The sequence below is a fragment of the Artemia sp. Qi Xiang Cuo genome, chromosome 19, assembly GCF_049724085.1.
Source record: "Artemia sp. Qi Xiang Cuo chromosome 19, ASM4972408v1, whole genome shotgun sequence".
Classification (NCBI taxonomy): Eukaryota; Metazoa; Arthropoda; class Branchiopoda; order Anostraca; family Artemiidae; genus Artemia; species Artemia sp. Qi Xiang Cuo.
In genome coordinates this window covers 41,473,856-41,499,593 of record NC_142812.1, presented here as the reverse complement: position 1 = coordinate 41,499,593, position 25,738 = coordinate 41,473,856, and the positions used below count along the sequence as shown (strand labels likewise).

The 25,738-nt window shown below is 35.9% G+C and overlaps 1 protein-coding gene across 1 annotated transcript in view; it reads right to left on the bottom strand.

Moving 5' to 3' along the window:
• Positions 1–25,738, bottom strand: part of LOC148940849 (tyrosine-protein kinase hopscotch-like) — a 106,371-nt gene that overhangs the window by 58,669 nt on the left and 21,964 nt on the right. Inside the window, exons 5-10 of the mRNA XM_089105090.1 lie at positions 25,148–25,199; positions 22,756–22,909; positions 8,520–8,736; positions 6,432–6,538; positions 3,875–4,015; positions 641–787 (exon numbers count right to left, since the gene is read on the bottom strand). Coding sequence (XP_088961216.1) covers positions 641–787; positions 3,875–4,015; positions 6,432–6,538; positions 8,520–8,736; positions 22,756–22,909; positions 25,148–25,199 — 818 coding nt within the window. The remainder of the gene's footprint in view (positions 1–640; positions 788–3,874; positions 4,016–6,431; positions 6,539–8,519; positions 8,737–22,755; positions 22,910–25,147; positions 25,200–25,738) is intronic.

Genomic DNA, 25,738 nt, shown 5'->3' with positions numbered 1-25,738 from the left:
TATATGAGCTAATTTCTGCTTATAAATATCATTACATTTCTTTGCTAATATTGTTGCTAATTTCTGATTATAAAGATCAATACAAAAGGTACTACTGTTCTTTGTTATCAATGTTTAACAGATTTTAGAAGAAGAGAATCATAATCGTAGACCAATCGTGTGAAATATTAGGCTACAGTTTATCCATTAAAAAGCAATAGTGAAGACTGCAAAAAAAGATGGACTGCTACAGCCATGGCGCAGTACACTTGGGCTCACCTTCATTATTTCAAACTCTCGCATCATATCATCAAAGGCGTTTGAATCGGTCATGTTTTGCATAGGAATTATTTTGGGTTTAACTGTAAATAGTATTGAGAAAATTTATGTTCTTTTCATTTAATAAAATTCGCTTTAGAACGTTTATATGGACAATTTATTTTTGATTGCTTGAACAAATTATAAAAGTTAAGAAGCCAGTAATAATAGTTATGAAAATGGGGACCGAAAAATAGTTCCCGTGGCAGCGTCGAACTTGAGAACCGTCAACTTTACAAAACGAACTTTAAACAACAACTTTAAAAACGAAAAAAATAGCAATAGTGAAGACTGCAGAAAAAGAAGGACTACTACAACCATGGCGCAGTACACTTGGGCTCACCTTCATTATTTCAAACTCTCGCATCATATCATCAAAGGCGTTTGAATCGGTCATGTTTTGCATAGGAATTAGCCGCTTCACCGCCACAGTTAGTGTCTCGCCATTTCTTCGTCGAAGAGCACCAAGACAGACCTCTCCATAATGACCCTAAAGTCCAAAACAATAAAGAGCACAGTGATTCTAGACTACATTGGAGCAATTTACCAGTTTATTTGGATTAGCCCCACCATTTCTTCGCAATCATCACCAATCACAACATTTTAAAATATTATTTTGGGTTTAGCTGCAAATAGTATCGAGAAAATTTATCTTCTTTTCATTGAATAAAATTTGCTTTAGAACGTTTATATGGACAATTTATTTTTGATTGCTTGAAAAATTATAGAAGTTTAGAAGCCAGTAATAATAGTGATGAAAATGGGGAACAAAAAAAATAATTCCCGTGGAAGCGTCGAACTAGAGAACTGTCAATTTAAAAAGATATGCACTCAAGGCCGTATCCAGGATTTTTGTTCAGGGGAAGGGAGGTGCAAAAAAATACATTAAAAATGTGGTTTTACGACTTGTTTTTATGCTTTTTACTCGTTTTTGCGTTTTTACGACTCGGACAAACAATTCGGGGGGACGGGGGATTCAAACCCCCTAACCCATCCCCTGAATACGGCCTTGAATGCACGATAAAGTTGTTTGGACAAACAAGTTTACTAATTTCAATACTTGCAGTTAGTACTGTAAAGGAAAAGAAGAAGCTCTTAATTTTTTTAGTTTAAGCCGGTGTTAAGGAGAGCTGAAGCATTACAACTAGAAAACTAAAGTTATAAAGATGAATATAGACCCCTTTATGGTACCATAAATAAGAAGCTATTCTATTCCGCTTTTTATGTATGTATCTCTTAAACCTTTGGCTAGTCTAAAATAACGAAGCTAGCAAGTCTATGGGAGAAAATCTTTCCGCGCAGGCCGAGTCATTTTAAAAATTACGACATTCACCGATATAATATGATAATAGGAAAATAGTAAAATGTGCATGATTTCAAGCTATAAACAGTTTCACGCGGTAAGACAATTTTTTTTAAATATTTTAAACAAAATATTAAAAAAAAATAATTAAAAAACTTGATTACCCAAAAGGAAATGTTCTAGGGGGAATTTATGATGAGTGAATCGGATCCAGAATTCGAGATGAGTTGAATTCAAAATGAGGTTCATTTACATCCAGTCACCCACAAAGAAACGATTACGACTCTTATTATCTCTTATTTTCTACCAAGTTTTGTTGACATATAATAGCGTTTTTTGGCTTAGATTTGACAACTCCTTGTGGCACACGTCCTGAAAACAATGGTTTGGAGAGCTTCCTTTTCCTCCCTCAGCAGTTAGATTGTATCAGTATACCAATATGACACAACTTCTTATTTACTTTCAAGCTTTGCGAAGATCCAGGAACCTCTTGGGTCCAAATAAAAAGAGCCTATCCCCTCCCCCCCTTTCTCGCCTCCAGAGGTCAGATCCTGATAACAGGAGATTTATCATCCAACCCTTCCCCCTCGAGTAGAAGTAAGAGAGGTTCAAGCCAACGAAAAGGCACAATAAGGATAATAGCCCTTACCTCCCACTAAGTTTAGCTGAGGTCCAACGATATATTTTGGAAAATGTCGCCATGATAACAATTAAAGTCCTCTTTCCATCCTCCTCACCGGATCCCTGTGAAAACAAGGCTGGAGATTCCTTAACGGCAAGAACTTAGAGACCCATTTCCCTTCCCCTACAGAGATTGAATCAAGTCTAGATCACCAAGTACACAAACGCGAGCCTCCAATAGGGGGACCTCTCGACAATTTTTGTTGAAACCCAATAACCTGTTATAGTAGATACAGGATTCCTCAAAGACCATTCCTCACAGAGGTTTGATCGAATCTAAACACACAAAAGCCAAATAGAGCCACAAGGCCCTATTTTTCGTAACGTATGATTGATCCCTGAGAGCCTCTCTTTGTAAATATCGTGATAACTATGATTTGCCCCACCCTCGTAGAAGTCACACCGTGTTATATCCCTCGTAAAAGTCACACCGGATTAAACTCCAAAGACTTAACTAGGATACTAGATCTTACTTTCCACGAAGTATGGAATAGATCGGATAATTGCTTATGGTAGTTGTTCTGATACCAGTAGTTTAGGAGCCCCCCCCTCCTCCAGGGGTTGGATTGTATTCACATTCCTGTAATAGCAACCAAGACGTTACTTTTTATTTCCTATTACTTGAAAAAGACAGTACATACAGTAATTTCCTTTCAAATGAGCCCTTAAACAGCTCTCTATGATGATCCAATGCCCGACAAGCGGTGGCGAAAAGAAAAGAAGACACATCACTGGTTTCCATGCAAAAAAAGTGATTTTCCTTGTAGCCCAAATTGGGGGACTATAATTCTCCTTGGGTTTTCGGCTATGATAATTCCAATGGTGCAGTTCTTATTTCGATCCGACAACATTTTTGTAGAGTTTCCGACTATTTTTTGAAATTACCATAAGTTTGTCTTCGCAAAAAACTTTTACCATTAAGATTAATCAAAATAAGAGTAACCATTCCCAAATCAGCTTCAAATGGCAATTTTTCCTCACTTGATAGTTTTTCTCAAAACGCCTATTAATTAATTTAATTTAGCATAAACTTATAAACTAAACATTAATTGCTGCGATATTTTTTGGCAAATGTAAAAAAATTCAAATTGCAAATATGTGAAAAATGTTGTCGATCCATGTTAGTAAGGAACATAACCAAATAAAAATCGTCAGTCGCATTGGTTTGAATATCGTATATTTACGATGAAGGTTAAAATTTAATTAATTTGTATTTCATACTTCCTGTTCAAACTATACATACTATCAGTAGCCATTTCTCAAGGTGGCAGGTTAAGCCCCTTGATGGCAATGAAAGCACGTCACCTACATTAATATTTTAATACAGAGCAGGAGAAGTCAATTGCAAGGGGAAACTTGTCCCCCCAGTTTTTTGCTCCTCTCACTTGCCCAGATATTGAAAAATGCTTTTTTTCGGAACTTCTATTGAATAGTGAATTTTTATTATTTTTATTGGAAAAGTTGAAAAAAATTGTCCCCCTCCCTAATTTCTGTGATTTAACACCACTGAGCAGAGCCGAATAGACAAATGAAAAATTAATAGGGAGAGGAGTTGAAAATATAGAGGAGAACGCAGAGAAAATGCAAATATACCCGTCCAATTCTTGTCCCAATTTGAAGCTGATCTTTTCCAAGAACGTAGATGTCATTAACATCTGATGAAATTGAATAGTCACTTATGCTGCCGATGGTTCCAGAATCCAAAATGAAACCCGAAGTCATCGTATTCCAGAACTGAAAATAAAATAGTAATGATGAAGGAAATTGATTTCCAAAAAGGCTGTTTATACTCATTTTCAATCATGTAAACCCAGTTCTGGGTTTATACTCAGAACAATAGTGTATAATGGGTAAAAACCCAGTACTCACGATTTTCTGGCTCAGACTTCTGTAAATCCCGGTGTCACCCTTTCCCTCATTTTAATTTCTTCACGTGTGAACAGAGATTTTCTAGTCTGTCCTTTTTTAGTTTTTAGGTATTTAAGTTTTTGAATACCACCTGTGACATGGTAAACCTTATTTTAGAGCAAAATATAGATATGGTAAAAATTGAAAGACCATTACAGAGAAATCAATACACCAGGATATAGAATATCCCAATAATAAAAAAAAATCTAATTTTATTTGAGGATTTGAATAAAAATTACCCAAAAATTTGGGAGAATTTTGATTTTTGAGTGGAGTGGCAGGACTGATTCTAAGATCCCCCCCCCCATACATTCATAACATGGGGAGTTGTTTCCTTTTTTAGTTTCAGGCATTGCTCACTGTCACCTTAAAAATAATCTCAAAGAGTATGAAAAACAGATTAGAAAGAACGCTCGATTTAATAATAATAATAATAAAGCGCCATCTAGTGTTTCTCAGCTAAAAATTAAGATAATTCTAGAAAAATAAATGAAAATATCAGTTGTATTTAGTTTTAATCGATTGCAAGAAAAAAAGAATCCCTTTTGCCACAAGGGGACATAATATATATTCGTTTTCATGTTGTCTGAACTAGCCGGCATTCAGCATTCTAACCAATTCTTAACTATCTTATAACCAACAATATACCTTAAAAACTAAAAAATATGTCACTTTTCGGAAGAGTTAGGACGGATATTCTCTCAAACCCCCCCCCCCCACCCTCAACCCAAAATAACTTATAAAATAAATGTGAGCTGATTTTGTTTATATATATTTTAAGTACCCTGTATGATTAATTATGATTTCCCACGCTTCCTTTTTTTGCTTCACAATCATCGTTATCATAGCCTGTTAAGTGATGTAAGCCAATTCACAGACTCAATGGAAGTTCAAATTTTAATGAATCAAAGCTCTTTATTCGGTTATCTAGTTTCTCAGTCTAATATTTTTAATACCACTACTAGTTTTTCACTCATATTAAACATAAATTACACGAAAGTTTCCATTCCTATCAGTTTAAATCCTCTTTGGATGTTCCTCTATGTTGAACCTAATAAAAGAACTTAAATGCTTTAAAGCAAAATGGAACTTTTGGGAGGGAAATGAATAGATTGTGATGGAGGAGCGTGCAGAGTTGCATTGACCTCAGGCGACTTGGTCCTGCAGTGAGCTGTTAGTAGTAGTAATAGAGACTTTCCTAGATAAAATAGATAAAATTATAAAATAGATAAAATAGAAAAAAATATAAAATAGATAAAATAGATAAAATTATAAAATAGATAAAATTCCATGCATTTTATTCGTTTATGCATACTTCAAACTATGATAAGCTGATCGTCCATTGTAACACAACCTGGTAATGACTTCCGAAATTCAACGAATGGTCAAAGAATTGGCTTATTTAATATCGAACAAGTGCTCAGTTTAATTCTCTTTAAAAAAAAAAAAAAAAAAAAAAAAACTAGACAATAAACTTACAAACACGTAGTTATTAATCTATCTTAAAATGGAGATTTAACTCTATCATTACTTGATAAAAATCATAAAGCATTAGCCTTGTCAATGTCATTCTAACTCACTTTAATTTTATTTTAAGACAAGACAAGATAGCTAACTTGAAAGCATATAACTATTACTATAGCTATACTCAACTAAATTGAATAGTTCAATACAGCTGAAATAATTAATTAGCCTGTTAACAGAGAAAGTAAGCAAAATAGGAGGATGCCAAGAGAGAGGGAAAGAGAGATGGAGAGAGAGAGAGAGAGAGAGAGAGAGAGAGAGAGAGAGAGAGAGAGAGAGAGAGAGAGAGAGAGAGAGAGAGAGAGAGAGAGAGAGAGAGAGAGAGAGAGAGAGAGAGAGAGAGAGAGAGAGAGAGAGAGAGAGAGAGAGAGAGAGAGAGAGAGAGAGAGAAAGAGAGAAAGAGATAGATAGAGAGAGAGACAGAGAGAGAGAGAGAGAGATAGAGAGATAGATACAGAGACAGAGAGAGAGACATACAGAGAGAGAGAGATAGATAGACATAGACAGAGACAGAGAGACAGAGAGAGAGAGAGAGAGAGAGAGAGAGAGAGAGAGAGAGAGAGAGAGAGAGAGAGAGAGAGAGAGAGAGATAGAGAGACAGAGAGAGAGAGAGAGAGAGAGAGAGAGAGAGAGAGAGAGAGAGAGAGAGAGAGAGAGAGAGACAGAGAGAGAGAGAGAGAGAGAGATGTTAAAACAGAATAAGGAAAAATCAACTAACTCCTATTTGACTGATGGGTAACTTTGTTTCATTAATCCCAAGCTGCAGAGAGTTGTCCTCTTCCTTTGTCAAAGAGGAGATACTGCAGAGTTCACTCTCAAGAAAACCTAAAAAATATAAGAAAATACTATCCAGAATTTTTTAGCCTTTATTTTCTAAACAAGACTTTACATTCACCTTAAAAAAATACTAAAAGAAAGCGTTTCAGACATCAACCAGAAAAATCGTCAACGAATCTATCTAGAGAGAAACTTTCATCAGTCCACTTTGTCAACATAACTGTTATTTATTTAAAAGTTTGCAATAAATATATCCTTGTAATTTATTTAAAGTACAAAATTCTCGAAACTCTTTCCTGAAAAGTTTTCCTGACTTCTTACTTTACTCTTATTACGTAAGAAGAGAAAATGGCCCAAAGGTTGGATAAACTTTAAAAAAGAGAAATTTTTAGACGTGTCATTTTTTCAATGAACATAATAATTGTAATCTGTGTTGCTAATATACTATGTTGACAGTAGTAGCCTGATTTGAAAGTTTCCTAAGAAATGTGCATATAGGAAGCAGCTTGAGATATAGCTCGTTAATATTACTTGATAGAAACACAAAATACGCTCAAAATAATATCAATTATGAGATAATTTCCCTTTGGATAGAAAAAATATTTCCTGTTATTTCAGTATTCGACAAGAGATATTGCAAAACCACCCGATTTTTTTTTTCATCTGCTTCAGTTTCTAGCTATGTTTTTGTATAGCTCTAGATCTTTTCATTCTAAAGCAACTTCGAAGCCTCAAAAGGATGAAACCCCTATTTTACAGCGATTGTTTATTTTCAACCTCAAGTGGCAGTAAAGATAAGACGGATCAATATAGAAAAAGAAAGACTTTAAAAAGCCAATAGCAATGTCGAATCAAGTTCATTTCCCTACAAAAGTACCTAGACGAATGAAATATTTCTCAAATGTTAATTGACATAACAGAAAATTTTATGGAGCTAAGTGACTTGGTGCGTAGTCAGGACTATATGGTGATGGTTCAAAAATGTCTCATTCAAATTGCTAAAGGATCAGTTGGGTTAAACGAGCACTGTGAAGACGGACATAATCATAGACCAGAACGAGGGTTGAAGTCGGCTTCTGATAGCCAGAAGTCATTCAAATTGCTAAATGATCAGTTGGGTTAAACGAGCACTGTGAAGACGGGCATAATCATAGATCAGAACGAGGGTTGAAGTCAGCTTCTGATAGCCAGAAGTCGCAAAATTGCTAAAGGATCAGTTGGGTTAAACGAGCACTGTGAAGACGGGCATAATCATAGACCAGAACGAGGGTTGAAGTCGGCTTCTGATAGCCAGAAGTCATTCAAATTGCTAAATGATCAGTTGGGTTAAACGAGCACTGTGAAGACGGGCATAATCATAGATCAGAACGAGGGTTGAAGTCAGCTTCTGATAGCCAGAAGTCGCAAAATTGCCCATAAGAATCTGCAGTAATTGTTGTTCCTGGCTTAATAAATTCCATAAGCAAAACAGCTTTTTAGTCTTAAGACCGTTTGAAAAATTAACGACCCTCTTAATAATTGACTGTGACATTTTGCGAAGAGAGTATTACAAGGCTTCTTTCGCAGATATGGAGATGCCTCAGCCTTCGAGAAAAAGCCTTGTTTCTACTTACTTTGAGCAATAAAACCATTTCCTGTATTTACACTCGTTTCCTTTACATGTTCATTTTTTTTTATTTTGCCAGAAAATAGGACGAGTTTAATACTATTTCAAAGCTTCAATAGGTTTTTATGACGACAACACCTGACTATACAACCACAAACCGTCATATAATCGGATCTAATGTCTTTCACTTTTGGCCTGTTAAGGAATTTTGCATAAAAATATCATAATCAAACCATTATTTTGTAAACAAACCCAAGATGAATCGTAGAACATTAATTTCAACCAGACTTTCAACTCCCTGCTTTAAAAACCCTGATAATCTGAATAACGCCAAACACGGTATAATCTTTACCCAGCTCATGGCGAAGCGATAAAAGCTACCATTAATTTGAATAATATATACAAATATTGTGTGCATATTACCTTCTCTACTATACTTAGGGAGTTCCTCATCTAAGTAAGCGTAATCATGTCTTTTCCTTGCATTAAAAATGCCATAGAAAATCTGATTCATATCCCTCATTAGGGCTTGTGGAGCGAGCCTTTTTGAAGGATCCAAGTCCCAACAAGAAAGAATAATACGGTAGATTTCTACAGGGCATGAGGCTGGCTTCTGAGGCTTTTTGCCATACATGAAACTCTAAAAAGAAAAAAAAAGAAAAAAAAAGAAATATAATTCATTCGAGAGCCTTGAGCCAAACACAAAAAAAAATAGAGCATAAGAACACTAATCATATGTCCCAACGACGCTTATTTGATCAGCGAAACAGTGACCTATGAGGTTTTGAACTGATATTATAATATGAAAAAATACTGAGATAGGGTCACAAGAAAAAACAGGACATCAAAAAACATAGATCCATATTCTGTTAAGGCTCTTTCGGTCATTGAAACTTTGTACAATTGAAACTGAAACTCTTGAAACCGAAGGTCTCACTACTGAAGCTGAAAATTTAACAAAAAAAAAGAAGAAAAAAATCATCAAAATTCTTCACCATAATTGAAGCTCTAGAAAAAAATATAAAAATAAATTATTCAAGGGCCTTGAGAGAGGGTCAAACAAAAAACAGAACGCCTAAACGTACATCTTAATCCATGGAAGTTCACTGGTAGAGGGATCTAAAGCTCCAACCGTTCCGTGATGTAAAAGTTTGTTGCAAAATAGTACATCTATAAAATTAATAAATCACAAATCACAAGCTTTAAACCATCTATCAAAACGAACTCATCCCTTTATATTTTCATCAAGAGAAACTCATTCCTTCCTCAAAACAGCCCATCTCTTCATCAAAGGCAGACTCATGCTTCTATCCCTCCTTAAAAAAAAAAAATCACCCCTAAATCAAGGCAAACTCATTCTTCCATCCGTTCATCACAACAAACTCATCCCTCGACCAAAACAACTCATCCCTCTATCAAAACGAACTCATCCCTTTATCTTTTCATCAAAAGAAACCCATTCCTTCCTCAAAACAGTCCCATCTCTCCATCAAAGGCATACTCATGCTTCTATCCCTCCTTAAAAAAAAATCACCCCTAAATCAAGGCAAACTCATTCTTCCATCCTTTCATCACAAAAAACTCATCTCTCGACCAAAACAACTCATCCCTCTATCAAAACGAACTCATCCCTTTATCTTTTCATCAAAATAAACCCATTCCTTCCTCAAAACAGCTCCATCTCTGCATCAAAGGCAGACTCATGCTTCTATCCCTCCTTAAAAAAAAATCACCCCTACATTAAGGTAAACTCATTATTCCATCCTTTCATCAAAACAAACTCATCTCTCGACCAAAACAACTCATCCATCTATCAAAACTAACTAATCCATTTATCTTTTCATCAAAAGAAACACATTCCTTCCTCAAAACAGGCCCATCTGTGCTTAAAATGCAGACTCATGCTTCTCTCACTCCTTAAAAAAAAATCACCCCTAAATCGAGTTACACACATTCTTCCAACCTTTCATCACAACAAACTCATCTCTCGACCAAAACAACTCATCCCTCTATCAAAACAAACTCCAACTTATATTCCAATTGGTATTCCAACTTATATGGGTATTTAAGCGAGTTTATTTTTATATCTGAAATTCTCCAAAAACACTTAAAATTTCTTTTTCTATCATTTATTCCAGCGTGGCATCAAAATAACGATTCTTGGACGTTTCAGAGTTCAAGTCACGTTTCTGATGTTTCATTGAAACAACATCTTTTGTCAGAGCTCGAGGTTACTAAGAATTTACAAGAATTTCCGTTATGGTACCATCATTCATCATTCAATTTACTTACTATTTCAGAAAAAGAAAATAGATATAAAGGACGATGGGGAAAAATCTACATAGCTCCAATAAAATGCATAACACAAGAAAAGAAACGTTTTGCATCAGGAAGAGTAAGGCTAGGTTCAAACACGAGTTAAATTTCACTTCGACAGTCGTATTTCATATCTGCAAGGCCGTATCCAGGGGAGGGGGAGTTACCCGGTTTGAACCCCCCCCCCGAAATTTTTGACCGACTCGAAAATAAGTCGAAAATGAGTAAAACCTAGGTAAAAATCAGTAAAATTAGTCGAAAACTGAGTCAAAAATTAGTAAAACCCCCCCAAAAAAGTCAAAAATTAGTAAACCCCCCCCTGACCAAAAATCCTGGATACGGCCCTGCATATCTGTTTGTCAAAAATGTCTTAATTTGGCTAACATTTGGCTCGTTTCTGTTATGAATCATAATTGATATATTTGGTTCTTCAGCCGATAAAATTATGTTTTAAATTAATTAAACCTGCCTGTTTATGTACAAGTGAAAACGTACTACAAGCACGGTACTTAAAGGAGTTTTCTTAAGGAGTACTTAAAGGAGTTCTATCTTAAGGAGTACTTAAAGGAGTTTTTTTTTAAGGAGTACTTAAAGGAGTTCAATTTTACAAGGGTACTTAAAGGAGTTTTTTTTTAAGGAGTACTTAAAGGAGTTCAATCTTACAAGGGTACTTAAAGGAGTTTTTTTTAAGGAGTACTTAAAAAAGGAGTACTTAAAGGAGTTCAATCTCGCAAGGGTACTTAAAGGAGTTTTTTTTAAGGAGTACTTAAAAAAGGAGTACTTAAAGGAGTTCAATCTTACAAGGGTACTTAAAGGAGTTTTTTTACATGGAGAAAATTTCTGAGAAAGAGCTCAGAGAAACTTATTTCAGAGATGGGGACGGAATTTACATAGTGTGGTCACTCGGCGGTTTTTGCTTGACCCAATTTATCCTCCTCTGTCAGAACTTAGGTTCAAAGCAAATTAACAATAATCTATATTACTGTACCATCAAAAGCACAGAAAAGTACACAACATGAATGGGCTTAGATGAGTTTGTTTTCATGGAAAGATGAGCCCGTTTTGATAAAGGGATAATTTTGACTGGATGGTGGGATGAGTTTGCTTTGATGGAGAGATGGGGCTGTTTTGAGGATAGAATGAGTTTTTTTTATGAAAAGATAAAGGAATGAGTTCGTTTTGATGGAGGGATGAGTTGTTTTGGTCGAGGGATGAGTTTGTTGTGATGAAAGGATGGAAGAATGAGTTTACCTTGATTTAGGGGTGAGCTTTTTTTTAAAGGAGGGATAGAAGCATGAGTCTGTCTTTGATGGAGAGATGTGGCTGCTTTGAGGAAGGAATGAGTTTCTTTTGATGATAAGATAAAGGGATGAGTTGGTTTTGATGAAGGGATGAGTTGTTTTGGTCGAGAGATGAGTTTGTTGTGATGAAAGGATGGAAGAATGAGTTTGCCTCGATTTAGGGGTGGTTTTTTTTTTTAAGGAGGGATAGAAGCATGAGTCTGCCTTTGATGGACAGATGGGGCTGTTTTGAGGAAGGAATGAGTTTCTTTTGATGAAAAGATAAAGGGATGAGTTCGTTTTGATAGAGGGATGAGTTGTTTTGGTCGAGAGATGAGTTTGTTGTGATGAAAGGATGGAAGAATGAGTTTGCCTTAATTTAGGGGTGATTTTTTTTTAAGGAGGGATAGAAGCATGAGTCTGTCTTAGATGAAGAGATGGGGCTGTTTTGAGGAAGGAATGAGTTTCTCTTGATGAAAAGATAAAGGGATGAGTTCGTTTTGATGAAGGGATGAGTTGATTTGGTCGAGAGATGAGTTTGTTGTAATGAAAGGATGGAAGAATGAGTTTGCCTTGATTTAGGGGTGATTTTTTTTAAGGAGTGATAGAAGCATGAGTCTGTCTTTGATGGAGAGATGGGGCTGTTTTGAGGAAGGAATGAGTTTTTTTTGATGAAAAGATAAAGGGATGAATTCGTTCTGATAGAGGGATGAGTTGTTTTGGTCGAGGGATAAATTTTTTGTGATGAACGGATGGAAGAATGAGTTTGCCTTGATTTAGGGGTGATTTTTTTTTAAGGAGTGATAGAAGCATGAGTCTGTCTTTGATGAAGAGATGGGCTGTTTTGAGGAAGGAATGGGTTTCTTTTGATGAAAAGATAAAGGGATGAGTTCGTTTCGGTCGAGAGATGAGTTTGTTGTGATGAAAGGATGGAGGGATGTGTTTGCCTTGATTTAGGGGTGAGTTTATTTTAAGGAGGGAGTCTGTCTTTGATGGAGAGATGGGGCTGTTTTGAGGAAGGAATGAGTTTTTTTTATCAAAAGGTAAAGGGATGAGTTCGTTGTGGTGGAGGGATGAGTTGTTTTGGTCGAGGGATGAGTTTGTTGTGATGAAAGTATGGAAGAATGAGTTTGACTTGATTTAGGGGTGATTTTTTTTTAAGGAGTGATAGAAGCATGAGTCTGTCTTTGATGGAGAGATGGGGCTGTTTTGAGGAAGAAATGAGTTTCTTTTGATGAAAATATAAAGGGATGAGTTCGTTTTGATGGAGGGATGAGTTGTTTTGGTCGAGGGATGAGTTTGTTGTGATGAAAGGATGGAAGAATGAGTTTGCCTTGATTTAGGGGTGATTTTTATTAAGGAGGGATAGAAGCATTAGTCTGTCTTTGATGGAGAGATGGGGCTGTTTTGAGAAAGGAGTTTCTTTTGATGAAAAGATAAAGGGATGAGTTCGTTTTGGTCGAGAGATGAGTTTGTTGTGATGAAAAGATGGAAGGATGAGTTTGCCTTGATTTAGGGGTGAGTTTATTTTAAGGAGAGAGTCTGTCTTTGATGGAGAGATGGGGCTGTTTTGAGGAAGAAATGAGTTTTTTATGAAAAGATAAAGGGATGAGTTCGTTTTGATGGAGGGATGAGTTGTTTTGGTCGAGGTTTGAGTTTGTTGTGATGAAAGGATGGAAGGATGAGTTTGCCTTGATTTAGGGGTGATTTTTTTTAAGGAGGGATAGAAGCATGAGTCTGTCTTTGATGGAGAGATGGGGCTGTTTTGAGGAAGGAATGAGTTTCTTTTGATGAAAAGATAAAGGGATGAATTCGTTCTGATGGAGGGATGAGTTGTTTTGGTCGAGGGTTAAGTTTGTTGCAATGAAAGGATGGAAGAATGAGTTTGCCTTGATTTAGGGGTGATTTTTTTTAAGGAGGGATAGAAGCATGAGTCTGTCTTTGATGGAGAGATGGGGCTGTTTTGAGGAAGGAACGAGTTTCTTTTGATGAAAAGATAAAGGGATGAATTCGTTGTGTTCGAGTGATGAGTTTGTTGTGATGAAAAGATGGAAGGATGAGTTAGCCTTGATTTAGGGGTGAGTTTATTTCAAGCAGGGAGTCTGTCTTTGATGGAGAGATGGGGCTGTTTTGAGGAAGGAATGAGTTTCTTTTGATGAAAAAATAAAGGAGTGAGTTCGTTTTGATGGAGGGATGAGTTGTTTTGGTCGAGGGATGAGTTTTTTGTGATGAACGGATGGAAGAATGAGTTTGCCTTGATTTAGGGGTGATTTTTTTTAAGGAGGGATAGAAGCATGAGTCTGTCTTTGATGAAGAGATGGGCTGTTTTGAGGAAGGAATGAGTTTCTCTTGATGAAAAGATAAAGGGATGAGTTCGTTTTGATGAAGGGATGAGTTGTTTTGGTCGAGAGATGAGTTTGTTGTGATGAAAGGATGGAAGAATGAGTTTGCCTTGATTTAGGGGTGTTTTTTTTTTAAGGAGGGATAGAAGCATGAGTCTGCCTTTGATGGAGAGATGGGGCTGTTTTGAGCAAGGACTGGGTTTCTTTTTATGAAAAGATAAAGGGATGAGTTCGTTTTGATAGAGGGATGAGTTGTTTTGGTCGAGAGATGAGTTTTTTGTGATGAAAGGATGGAAGGATGAGTTTGCCGTGATTTAGGGGTGAGTTTTTTTTTAAGGAGGGATAGAAGCATGAGTCTGCCTTTGATGGAGAGATGGGGCTGTTTTGAGGAAGGAATGGGTTTCTTTTGATGAAAAGATAAAGGGATTAGTTCGTTTTGATAGAGGGATGAGTTCGTTTTGGTCGAGAGATGAGTTTGTTGTGATGAAAGGATGGCAGGATGGGTTTGCCTTGATTTAGGGGTGAGTTTATTTTAAGGAGGGAGTCTGTCTTTGATGGAGAGATGGGGCTGTTTTGAGGAAGAAATGAGTTTTTTTATCAAAAGATAAAGGGATGAGTTCGTTGTGGTGGAGGGATGAGTTGTTTTGGTCGAGGGATGAGTTTGTTGTGATGAAAGGATGGAAGGATGAGTTTGACTTGATTTAGGGGTGATTTTTTTTTTTAAGGAGTGATAGAAGCATGAGTCTGTCTTTGATGGAGAGATGGGGCTGTTTTGAGGAAGGAATGAGTTTCTTTTGATGAAAAGATAAAGGGATGAATTCGTTTTGATGGAGGGATGAGTTGTTTTGGTCGAGGGATGAATTTTTTGTGATGAAAGGATGGAAGTATGAGTTTGCCTTGATTTAGGGGTGATTTTTATTAAGGAGGGATAGAAGCATTAGTCTGTCTTTGATGGAGAGATGGGGCTGTTTTGAGAAAGGAGTTTCTTTTGATGAAAAGTATAAAGGGATGAGTTCGTTTTGGTCGAGAGATGAGTTTGTTGTGATGAAAAGATGGAAGGATGAGTTTGCCTTGATTTAGGGGTGATTTTATTTTAAGGAGGGAGTCTGTCTTTGATGGAGAGATGGGGCTGTTTTGAGGAAGAAATGAGTTTTTTATGAAAAGATAAAGGGATGAGTTCGTTTTGATGGAGGGATGAGTTGTTTTGGTCGAGAGATGAGTTTGTTGTGATGAAAGGATGGAAGAATGAGTTTGCCTTGATTTAGGGGTGATTTTTTTTAAGGAGGGATAGAAGCATGAGTCTGTCTGTGATGGAGAGATGGAGCTGTTTTGAGGAAGGAACGAGTTTCTTTTGATGAAAAGATAAAGGGATGAATTCGTTTTGGTCGAGAGATGAGTTTGTTGTGATGAAAAGATGGAAGGATGAGTTAGCCTTGATTTAGGGGTGAGTTTATTTTAAGGAGGGAGTTTGTCTTTGATGGAGAGATGGGGTTGTTTTGAGGAAGGAATGATTTTTTTATGAAAAGATAAAGGGGTGAGTTCGTTTTGATGGAGGGATGAGTTGTTTTGGTCGAGGGATGAGTTTTTTGTGATGAAAGGATGGAAGGATGAGTTTGCCTTGATTTAGGGGTAAGTTTTTTTTTAAGGAGGAATAGAAGCATTAGTCTGTCTTTGATGGAGGGATTGGGGAATGCATTTTTTTTTACGGAGAAATGAGTTTGTTTTTATAAGAGGATGGATAGAGGGTTCTTCTAGTTCATCATAGGATTGTTTTTTCCTTTTCTCACTCATTGAGTGTCCTTAAGTTCCTTTTGAATGTCCTTTTTAACAATAGACAAGTAAGACTTAAATAAAAATTTATAAAAACGTTTAAAACTAAACAATTCTATTTTTGCCATACCGAAGAGCGATACGGGTGATGGGAAAGATACACTATAATACCTGATAAAACAAACTAAAATCCCTGCAAAATCCTGGTAGAGGCAAAGCTCCTTAGGTAGTTTTCTCTGTTAAAAATTTCGCTGTCTTAGATTAATTCCTTATTGTTTTACCAGTTGGTGTTTGTTGCTGAAACCCCTGAACTCTGTTTCACCCCTGTAGATATCAGATTGTGTCTATTGACCCCCTTTTGTTGTTTGCATGATGGAAAGGCAGTGTGGTCTCCGTCGTTGTAAACAAATGTTTGTTGCATTTTGTACAATAAAAAGAAAAAGATTTTGAGTGTCTTTTTCAACAATAAACAAGTAAGATCTAAATAAACATTTAAAAGACTCTCCAAAAAAACATTGTTCTTCGGTTTTCAGCGTTAATTTGTTTTAAATTTGTGTTGTGTTATCGTAACATTTTTGTATATAGCTTTGCAATACAATTGTTATTGTTAGTATATAGAATAGTTTCAATATTATTGAAATTAAAGTGGTAAATAATTTAGGACTGAAAAAGTAGACAAACAAGAAGGAGATAGCATCATAGAAAACAAGGAAAGTCATTATTTTTTGCTCTGTTAGGAACAAATCTGATACATAAAAAGACAATAAACCGGGAAGCATACGGAGAAAAGAGATACGTGGGAGGCATTTAAGCCAAAATGCAACTTTATGCAGTGGTAGAACATACAGTATACGATATATATAATAAAAAACATATACTATAGTAAACATATAATACTATATAATAATAAATATATATATCTGACATATATAATAATATGTCACATAACAATAAACGTCCTTAGGTCAGATTCAATGTCTTCACTCGATCAGGATTTTGAAACAATTTTGGATTGTGTACATAGAAATAATTTAACATTTAGGATTTTTTCTTCTGGTAGCGGGGAGGGGGAAGAGAAAGCAGGTAAACTTTGTTTTAATATTTCGCAGTTCTTACCTTTCCTTCCATGTTTCAACTATTCATCAAAATTAAATAAAATACTGTGTTCTACTTAGAATTTGAATGATGAATTTGAAACAAGTCCAGTAAGATTCGTTAAACAAGCCGTCTTTTAATTACACCTGGAAACCATTAATATAATAAGTATCAAGAATTATACGCACCTACACATTAATTTTCATAAGTTTCTACAGACTGGGCCATCATGTAGATACAGACGAAGCATTAATCGAACAATTCAGAGGCCAATTCAATCAACTCTAGTTTACAAGATTTTAAACTCGAATCGTTTGAAGAGCCCTATTTTGTACGATTATAAGAAAATTTAAAAAATAAAGGTTGCTATATAAAAATTAAATACTGAATATAAGATGTTTCTTGACCGTTCAAGTAACTGTGTACTAAATATAACTTCAAAGGTTTTTATACTACTACTACTAACAACTCACCGCAGCACCAAGCCGCCTGAGGCCAACACAGCTACGCACGCTCCTCCTCCATCCCAATCTATTCAAAGCCTCCCTTTTTACAACCTCCCACGAAGTTCCCATTTTCTTTTAGTCTTTCTTTATGACCTTCTCCCACCCTATACGAGGACGACCTGCTTTCTGTTTAGCCCTAGACGGTTGGTCGAAAAGAAAAATCTTCGGCAATCTGTCATCCTTGATCCGCACAGCTTGCCCTAGCCATCTCAACCTTTCTTTCATTATAGCCCTAGAGAGCGGTATTGAACCACATTTTTCGTACATCCTATTGTTTGAAATACGGTCAGTCAAATTCAAATTCATTTAATTAAAAAACAAGACATAGCTCTCGTGGGCAAAGCCCAAATATGATGTCTCTTAGTCATAATTAACAAAATAAAGTTGTTTAATAAAACATCGTCAGGATAAATAAACTAGAGGATAAAAACACTTGAGATTGAGAATAAAATTATCTGGTAAAACTTCGTCAGGATAAAAATAAACTAAACAATAAAAACACTAGAGATCATTATAATATTTGACAAAGCTTGGCACAAAGCTTTTACTATAACGAATGGTGTTACGGTGGACTGAGGTTAGTTTCGGAACTTTCTCAGCCACCTCCCTGGGGGGCGAGATCTTATAGGGACAAAAGGTGGGGGAAGGAATGATCGGTAGATGGGATGTTGAAGGAGGGTGGAGCCAAATCTTTGGCATAATTTTCCTCGGCGGGTACTCAGAACAATCCTTAAGCAATTTCTCTGGAATACATCTAGCAAATCTTCATCCGCTTTTCGAAGCGCCCATGCTTCAGAGCTATATTTGACTACTGTCATCACTGTAGCTTGTAATATTCTAATTATAATTGTGAAAAAACACCCTGAGCCTTGGCTATTCTACTTTTAACATCTTCACTGCTCCCACCATCTTTACTAATAATTCTACCAAGGTAAGTGAAGCTGCCCACTTGATCAATCTTTTCATTACCCAACGTTACTTTTTCATCTTCACTTATTCCTAGTCTTAGTGACTTAGTCTTCTTAACATTAATTTTGGAACCTATTCTAGGACCCTGAACTCGCAAAACCTCTAAAAGTTCATTCATATTGCTCACACTTTCCTCTAGGATGCTTAAATCATCAGCATAATCTATTTCCAGGAGAATTTTTCCTCCCCATTTGATTCCGTGGTCTCCTATTGCCTTTCCTGTGCTCCTTAATACAAAATACATCAAAATAATCCATATAAAGGGAGATAAAACATAGCCCTGCTTAACTCCTGATTTAATACAAAATCAGCTGCTAGCCTCATTCCTACCTTAACTGCAGCCGTGTTATTCTCGCACATAGCACTAATGACTTAAATATATTTGTCTGGTATACCATACAAGGATAAAACCTTTGCTATTGATCTTCTATCAACAGAATCGAACGCTTGCTCATAATCTATAAAACTAAGGACCAAATGTTTTTGACAACTCAGGCACTTTTGAATTATTAACCTAAGAGAGAAAATTTGGTCGACGCATCCTATACCTTTTCTAAAACCGCAATGTTCTTCTCTTAAAACTTTGTCTATGGCATCTCTCAGTCTAAAAAGTATAATATTGTTAAGTAATTTGCTACCTACAGAGACCAGACTAATGCCTCGATAATTACCACACTCACTTTTATCACCTTTCTTAAAAAGTGGCTTAATTAAGGTTCTTGTAAGATCATTTGGTACTTAATTTTTTTCAAAAATCATATTCATAGTGTTCAGTAACTTATTTCCAATCTCAGAGCCACCATATTTAAGAAACTCATTGACTACCCTATCAGCACCTGAAGCCTTATTATTTTTTTTATTCTTTTAGTTCTGTCGTTAATTCTTCCTCGCAAACAAATCTTCCCTCACATCCAAGGTATAACAAACTTTTTAATTTTCCACTATATATTTACCTGCAACTCTATCTCGGTTTATCAAATTCTCAAAATGTTCTGCCCATCTCTCTTGAATTCTTTCCTTATCGCCAATTGTGGCCTCATTCCTATCTTTAACTGGACCAAGTTCGGAATGACAACTCCCTCTCAATTTATTGACATACCAGTACAATATTTTACTATTACGCCGTCTAGCAGCATCTTCCAGATCCTTGGCAATTTTATCCATGGCCTCCACTTCACACGTCCTTAATTCATATTTTAATACTTTCTCTACTTTCTTTACATTTCTTTTGTTTTCATATGATCTATCACTCAAATAGTTCTTGTACAAGTCCTTTCTCCTTTCTATTAAACATAAAACTTTTTCACTAATATTCTTAGCTGCAGTCCTAGCTTTCTTCCCTGCGACACCTTCAGCAACTTCACAAATTATTTTTCTAAAATTATTCCAATCATCTTCCACATTGTCAAAGTTTAAACTCTGAAGTTTAGTATTCAACTGTTCCTGGAAATTTTCTTTCAAATTCTCATGTTGGAGTCTACCAACATCATAACTTCCCGGGAGGTAGGTACTTTTCCGAAATTTGAGCTTAAAATTAACCCTTGACACTACCAAATGGTGATCTTTACTTTAACATCAATAACTGCACTCCTATATATCCTAGTATCCTGTATTGATACTGCCAGTCTTCAGTTTACTATAACATAATCAATAAGGTTTGCTGTCTTACCATCACGTGAATACCATGTTAAGCTATGAGCCATTTTATGACCAAACACCGTATTGGTTAAAACTAGATTGTTATACCTACGAAATTGCAAAAGTCTGTATCCATTACTGTGTTCTTTTCCTACACCAAATTTACCTAGGGTAGGATACCATATATCCATATTTTTACTGACATGGCTGTCAAAAGATTATAGTAACGACACCATATTTTGATTTTCGACCCTGTCTATTTGCTCCTTTAACTATAAATAAAAGTCATCTGAGTCATTAGTTACTCCACCCGTAGGTTCTACAGGGGCATATACTACTATAACTGATACCCTGAAATTTTCAGTCATAAAATGAGTAATTAATATCCTATTGTTAATACCTTCCCAGCCTAAACAAGACTTAGCATCTTCCTTATTCATCATGAGCCCTACTCCCAGTCTATGTACCCCATCCTTCCTGCCTGAGTAAACAAATTTTATATCACCTAATTTCAGGCTTCCTACCCCTGGGATATGAGTTTCTGAAACTCCTAATAAGTCCAGTTTGAATCGTATAAATTTGTCTGTCAAAATGTTGATACGATGGTTATTTTTTAACGTCGTAACATTCCAAGTTCCAATTTTCATGTTCTTTAAATCACTGAAATTATTTTTTTGGCCTCAGGAAAAGCAATAATCCCGGATACCAGTGCAGGACGGGGATCACACATCTTCTCAAGTCTACACCAAAGTGCTTAAGCCGGCTTAGAACCGGACAGCAAGAAGTCTCTGGGACCTTCATGAATGAAGGCTTTGTGCAATCCTGGGCCCATCTAGGTCACAGTATGGTTTTCAGCACTTGGCGATGCTCTTCTATCAACAGGAGTCCAAATCCTGCACAGACAATCTCAAGCCTATTACCTCCGAATCATCGTATATTCATTCCTATACCGGTTCCGCCACTGAAGGGAGGCTGGACATTGCAGATATAACAGCTCGGAGAAGGCTTTTCAGCTTAAAAACACCTTTTAAAACAGACAAAGCTCATAATAGTTGTCAATCAATCAGAATTTCGTGTAAATGTTTTATTGTTTACTAGGCCATAATTTCCTCAAGGGGTACCACTCCTCAAGTGGGATTAGAATTGACCGCAAGGTCCCCAGTCTTGCATGTACCCCAAAAGGGTCGAGGCAGCCCTTTGCAGAGGCCGTTGTCCAAATATCTGGATCTTACGCCCTGTCGCAGCTGTCCTCCTATAGAGGATCCTCCCGGGATGGTGTTCTGCATCACCATGCAATTTAACCCATTACTGGAAGAAGGTTTGTAACTCATGGGACTTGTAGACACACCAGTGGGCCCTATTGAGTGTACTTTCGAGGGACCTTCTTCCTCCTCCACCTGCACTTATGACCCCAGGTGAGGGTGCCCCAGTTTGTATTACGGACCCCCAGGGACGAGGTCCCCCGTTGGTCTGTGCCTCCTATGGAGGTACCCTACATATTTGTACGGCGTTCCCCTATCGCCACCTGGGGACACGCTGAGTGTCCTGAGGGAGGCCAGGTAATTATGCCTACCTGAAAATCATCTAACATTGCGAAGGATAGCAGATGCAGGTTGAGCTTAGAATAGAATAGAATATGATTTATTGGCTAAAATAGCACAAAAGCTAGCATAAGCACGTCCAAATTACCATAACAAAACAAATGTTATGGGATAAGCATAAAACAAAAAATAAAATCAATAATAAAACAGATGTTAGGGGATAAACATAAAACAAAAGTTATATCAATTATTAAAATGGGAAACAAAATAGGGGACAAAAAAGAATTTTTGTACCTCATGGTCATCATTTGGGGATACAGGTCCAGTTGGGTATTTAGAGCTCTACGAGCATTGAGTCTTGTATTAGGAAGGGTTGGGAGGATTTACTTTAAAGGGAGGGAGAAAACGTCGATGATAGTCAGAACTAAAGCACTTCTGACCGAGGTCCATGACACGGATGTGACGTCATGATTCCAATGTAATAAATTCAAGTCTAGCCAAACCTTCATCGTGTCCAGTATAGGCCGTCCCCAGAATAATTTTTATTGCTCTTTTTTGGTATTTTCAATTTTAGAACATTGGTCTTTGGTCAACCCAGGGTGCCAGACAGGACAAGCATATTCCAGACAGGGCCTTATATAAGACAAATAAATTATTTTAAGGTTCTGGATTGATATGGAGAACCGTTTGAGAAGAGAGAAAGACTTAGTGAGAAAACTACCTGACTTAAATAGGTGGGAAATGTGGGAGTTCCATTGAAGGTCATTGTCCAACTTCACACCAAACAGCTTAACCGTATTTAAATTTGATATCCGTAGGTAATTATTGATAAGGGGTATATTTTTTAAAAAAGAAAATAACATGAAACTGCTTTTGGGTATGCTTAAATTGAGCTTAACATTGTCAAGATCATTCTTTAAATTGTTAATTAGTGAATCGAGTGTAACAAATATGCATTACTGCAGACACTTATACATTATTGTTTCTTAAAACTAAAAGCTAAGTAGGCCTACCTTGTTAAGGATAATAGATGCAAGTTGACCTTATGCATCCTTGCTTCTTAAAACTAAAAGCTAAGTAGGCCTACCTGAAAATCATCTAATTACCTGTTTTATAGGGTTGATCATTTTTGTAACTATATTCAACTATATTTGGTTAAATATCAGTACCAAATAGAAGCAAGGATATACTTTTAAATCTACCTTTGTTATTTCTTTGAGAGCGACATCTTTAAAAGGGCGACAACCAAATGAGAAAATTTCCCATAAAGTTGTTCCAAACGCCCAAATGTCCGTAGTACGAGAATTCCAACACGATAGAGGCTGGGTATGATACTCGATAGGTATCCATGCTATCCTGGAATAAAAATCAAAATAATGGAACAAAACAATACATACACCAAACATAGAACTGGTTGTGACCAACATTGGTTTTAACCAACCTAAGTTTTAACAATCCTAGGTTTTAACCAACCTAGGTTTTACCCAACCTAGGTTTTAACCATCCTAGGCTTTAACCAACCTAGGTTTTAACCAACCTTGGTTTTAACCAGCCAATGTTTTAAATCAACTTAGGTTTTAACAGAAGTGGTGTTTCGTATCGTCCCATAAGCGTACCCCCTCACCAGATAAAAAGTCCAAACCCTACATGGGTGATTATTTATTTCATCTTTTTGGTGGATCAGGGTTTAATGATTATTAATTCATAAAGCAGCTGACACTGAACAACTTAAGTTCCTCAAGTTCACTGAACAACTCAAGTTTTTCAATCCTCTTGAGCTTCTCCAATGTCAAAATGCAAAAAAAGAATTCAACCGATTTTGATTATACACTTGAGAGCAAAACGGACAATTTCCGTAATTCGAAGCATTACAGATGATAGTCTCTATTAATCAAAATATGTCTTTGATGGTCAAATTTATGGCAGGGATAAGTTGATAACAACTTGACACTTAATCAGTATTGTTAACATTTAATCAGTAAGTACTGTCAATTTCATCATAAGATGTCAACAGTAAGTTGACATTTAATAATATTTATGCTTTTTTCAGGAAGATAAAACTATAAACGCATTCAAATACACTCAGGTTGCTCTGTATATCTTGAAAATATGGATTAAAAATGACTTAGTTACTGTGGTTAGATTAAACTTAGATATTCTTTATAAGAAAACTAAAAAAAAAAGAAAAAAGACGACAATTATATTTTTATTTCTCTTTGAACCACAGTTTTCGTCCTCCCATTTTGTTTGTGTTTAGGCTTCTTTTCGCGAATGAAGGATCATAGGTAGCCAAAACGTACTTTTTGAAGATCCAGCCAATAAAAAGGAGGACATCCAATAAAAAGGAGGAAAAGGAGGAGCCAATAAAAAGGAGGGCCAAATAAAAAGGAGGACATCCACCAATGGATATGAAGAGAAATTGATCAAACATTCAGAGGAAGTAGTAGAGGAAGTAGAGGAAGTAGTAGAGAGTAAAGCTCTGAACAGAGTGAATTGAAGAGGAGCAGCCACTGATGTGTTGGACTCAGGCTGCTTCGTGTTGCAATGAGTTGTCAATAAAAGCATCATTATTGCAGTTGCAACAGATGAGGCTTCGTTAGGCCAAGTATTTAACCGACACAAATGCACACACCAAGACACATACATACTCACACAGAAAAATGAGAAAAGAAAAAAAGAGATTGAAACTGGCCTCTCATGAGTCCGAGGCAAAATCTTGATTATCTCCCCCCCCCCCCCCCTGTCTCCCAAAAAATTACCAGGCCAAAGTTTAACCAAATTTTCGTTTATTAATATATTTTTTTCAACTTATCAACTAATTAATACTTCATTTTTAATTTATTATTCTAACTATTTAATTTTTATTAGTTATTTTAATTTAATTATTTTAATTATCATTATTTGATTATCAGTATTCAACTCTTTTAAACTTTTTAGTTTTATTAATTAATTAATCATTTATTAACTATTTTCATTCATTTACTTTAGTAAAAATAAAATTATGTTTTTACTCTCTCTTTGTAACACACTGTCATAAAGAAAAAACTTTAAAAAGGGCATCAACATTTTTTATATGCATATTTGTTACGTTTTTATGAGTCAGGGAAAAATTTCTTCGGAGGGCAATATCCCCCTGGTTACACCCCCGAGAAAATGTAAATAATAAATTTTTTTTTTGTTTGGCTATTTTTCCCCTTATGGTATGAATGTCATTCATGGCTTAAAACTGTGAAAACAGAGAAATTTATCGGTGGTTTGAAATGCATGAAACTAAATTATTCACAACAATTTTAACTCAAATTTTAGAATAATTATTATTATTAGCCATAAGATATTAGCCATATATTAGCCAAATATTAGCCATAAGACTTTTAGAGATGAATATTTGTTATCAAGTCCATTAATACGCGACGCTAAAAAGGCTGAGAAACGGTACCCTAAGGATTTACAAGACATAAGAATCATGAAACCATAAGATATTAGCCATATATTAGCCAAATATTAGCCATAAGACTTTTAGAGATGAATATTTGTTATCAAGTCCATTAATACGCGACGATAAAAAGGCTGAGAAACGGTACCCTAAGGATTTACAAGACATAAGAATCATGAAAAGGATTAACAAGGATAAGAAAAGATTTGCACACTAGAATGAAAAACAGAAAACAGAACTTGCAATAATAATTGGGTTTCTAATAAAAATTGGGTTTCTAGAAGCCATTTGTGCGTTATTACAATAAAACTGCCAAAAATTTGTATCTCTGTATAAGATAGCTACTAGTCAAAGAATTTTTCCTTTCCAAAGAATTTTTCTTTCTGAAGAGTTCTCTTTCCGAAGAGTTTCCGAAATTCTCCTTACCTAGAGTTCCATGAAAAGGGTCTTATAGAATATTTTCCGTATTGGAAAGAAAGGATATCTTCCTTCCATTAATTCTTTCCTTCTTTCATTCTTCCTTCTTTCATTCTTTTCTTCTTTCCAGTCTTTCCTTTTCTTTCAATAATTGGTTCTACTATTGAACACCAGTTTCCCTTTACCAAATGTAAACACAGGTTCAAACGTTCAAGAAAAGGGAGACATCCCAAAATTTATTCTCGGATGCCAATATATCAATTTGGGCATGAGAGGGGGGTTTTTTGTGCAGTATTTTATTTATCCTCTTAGTGAACGATTTTGTAGCTTGACAT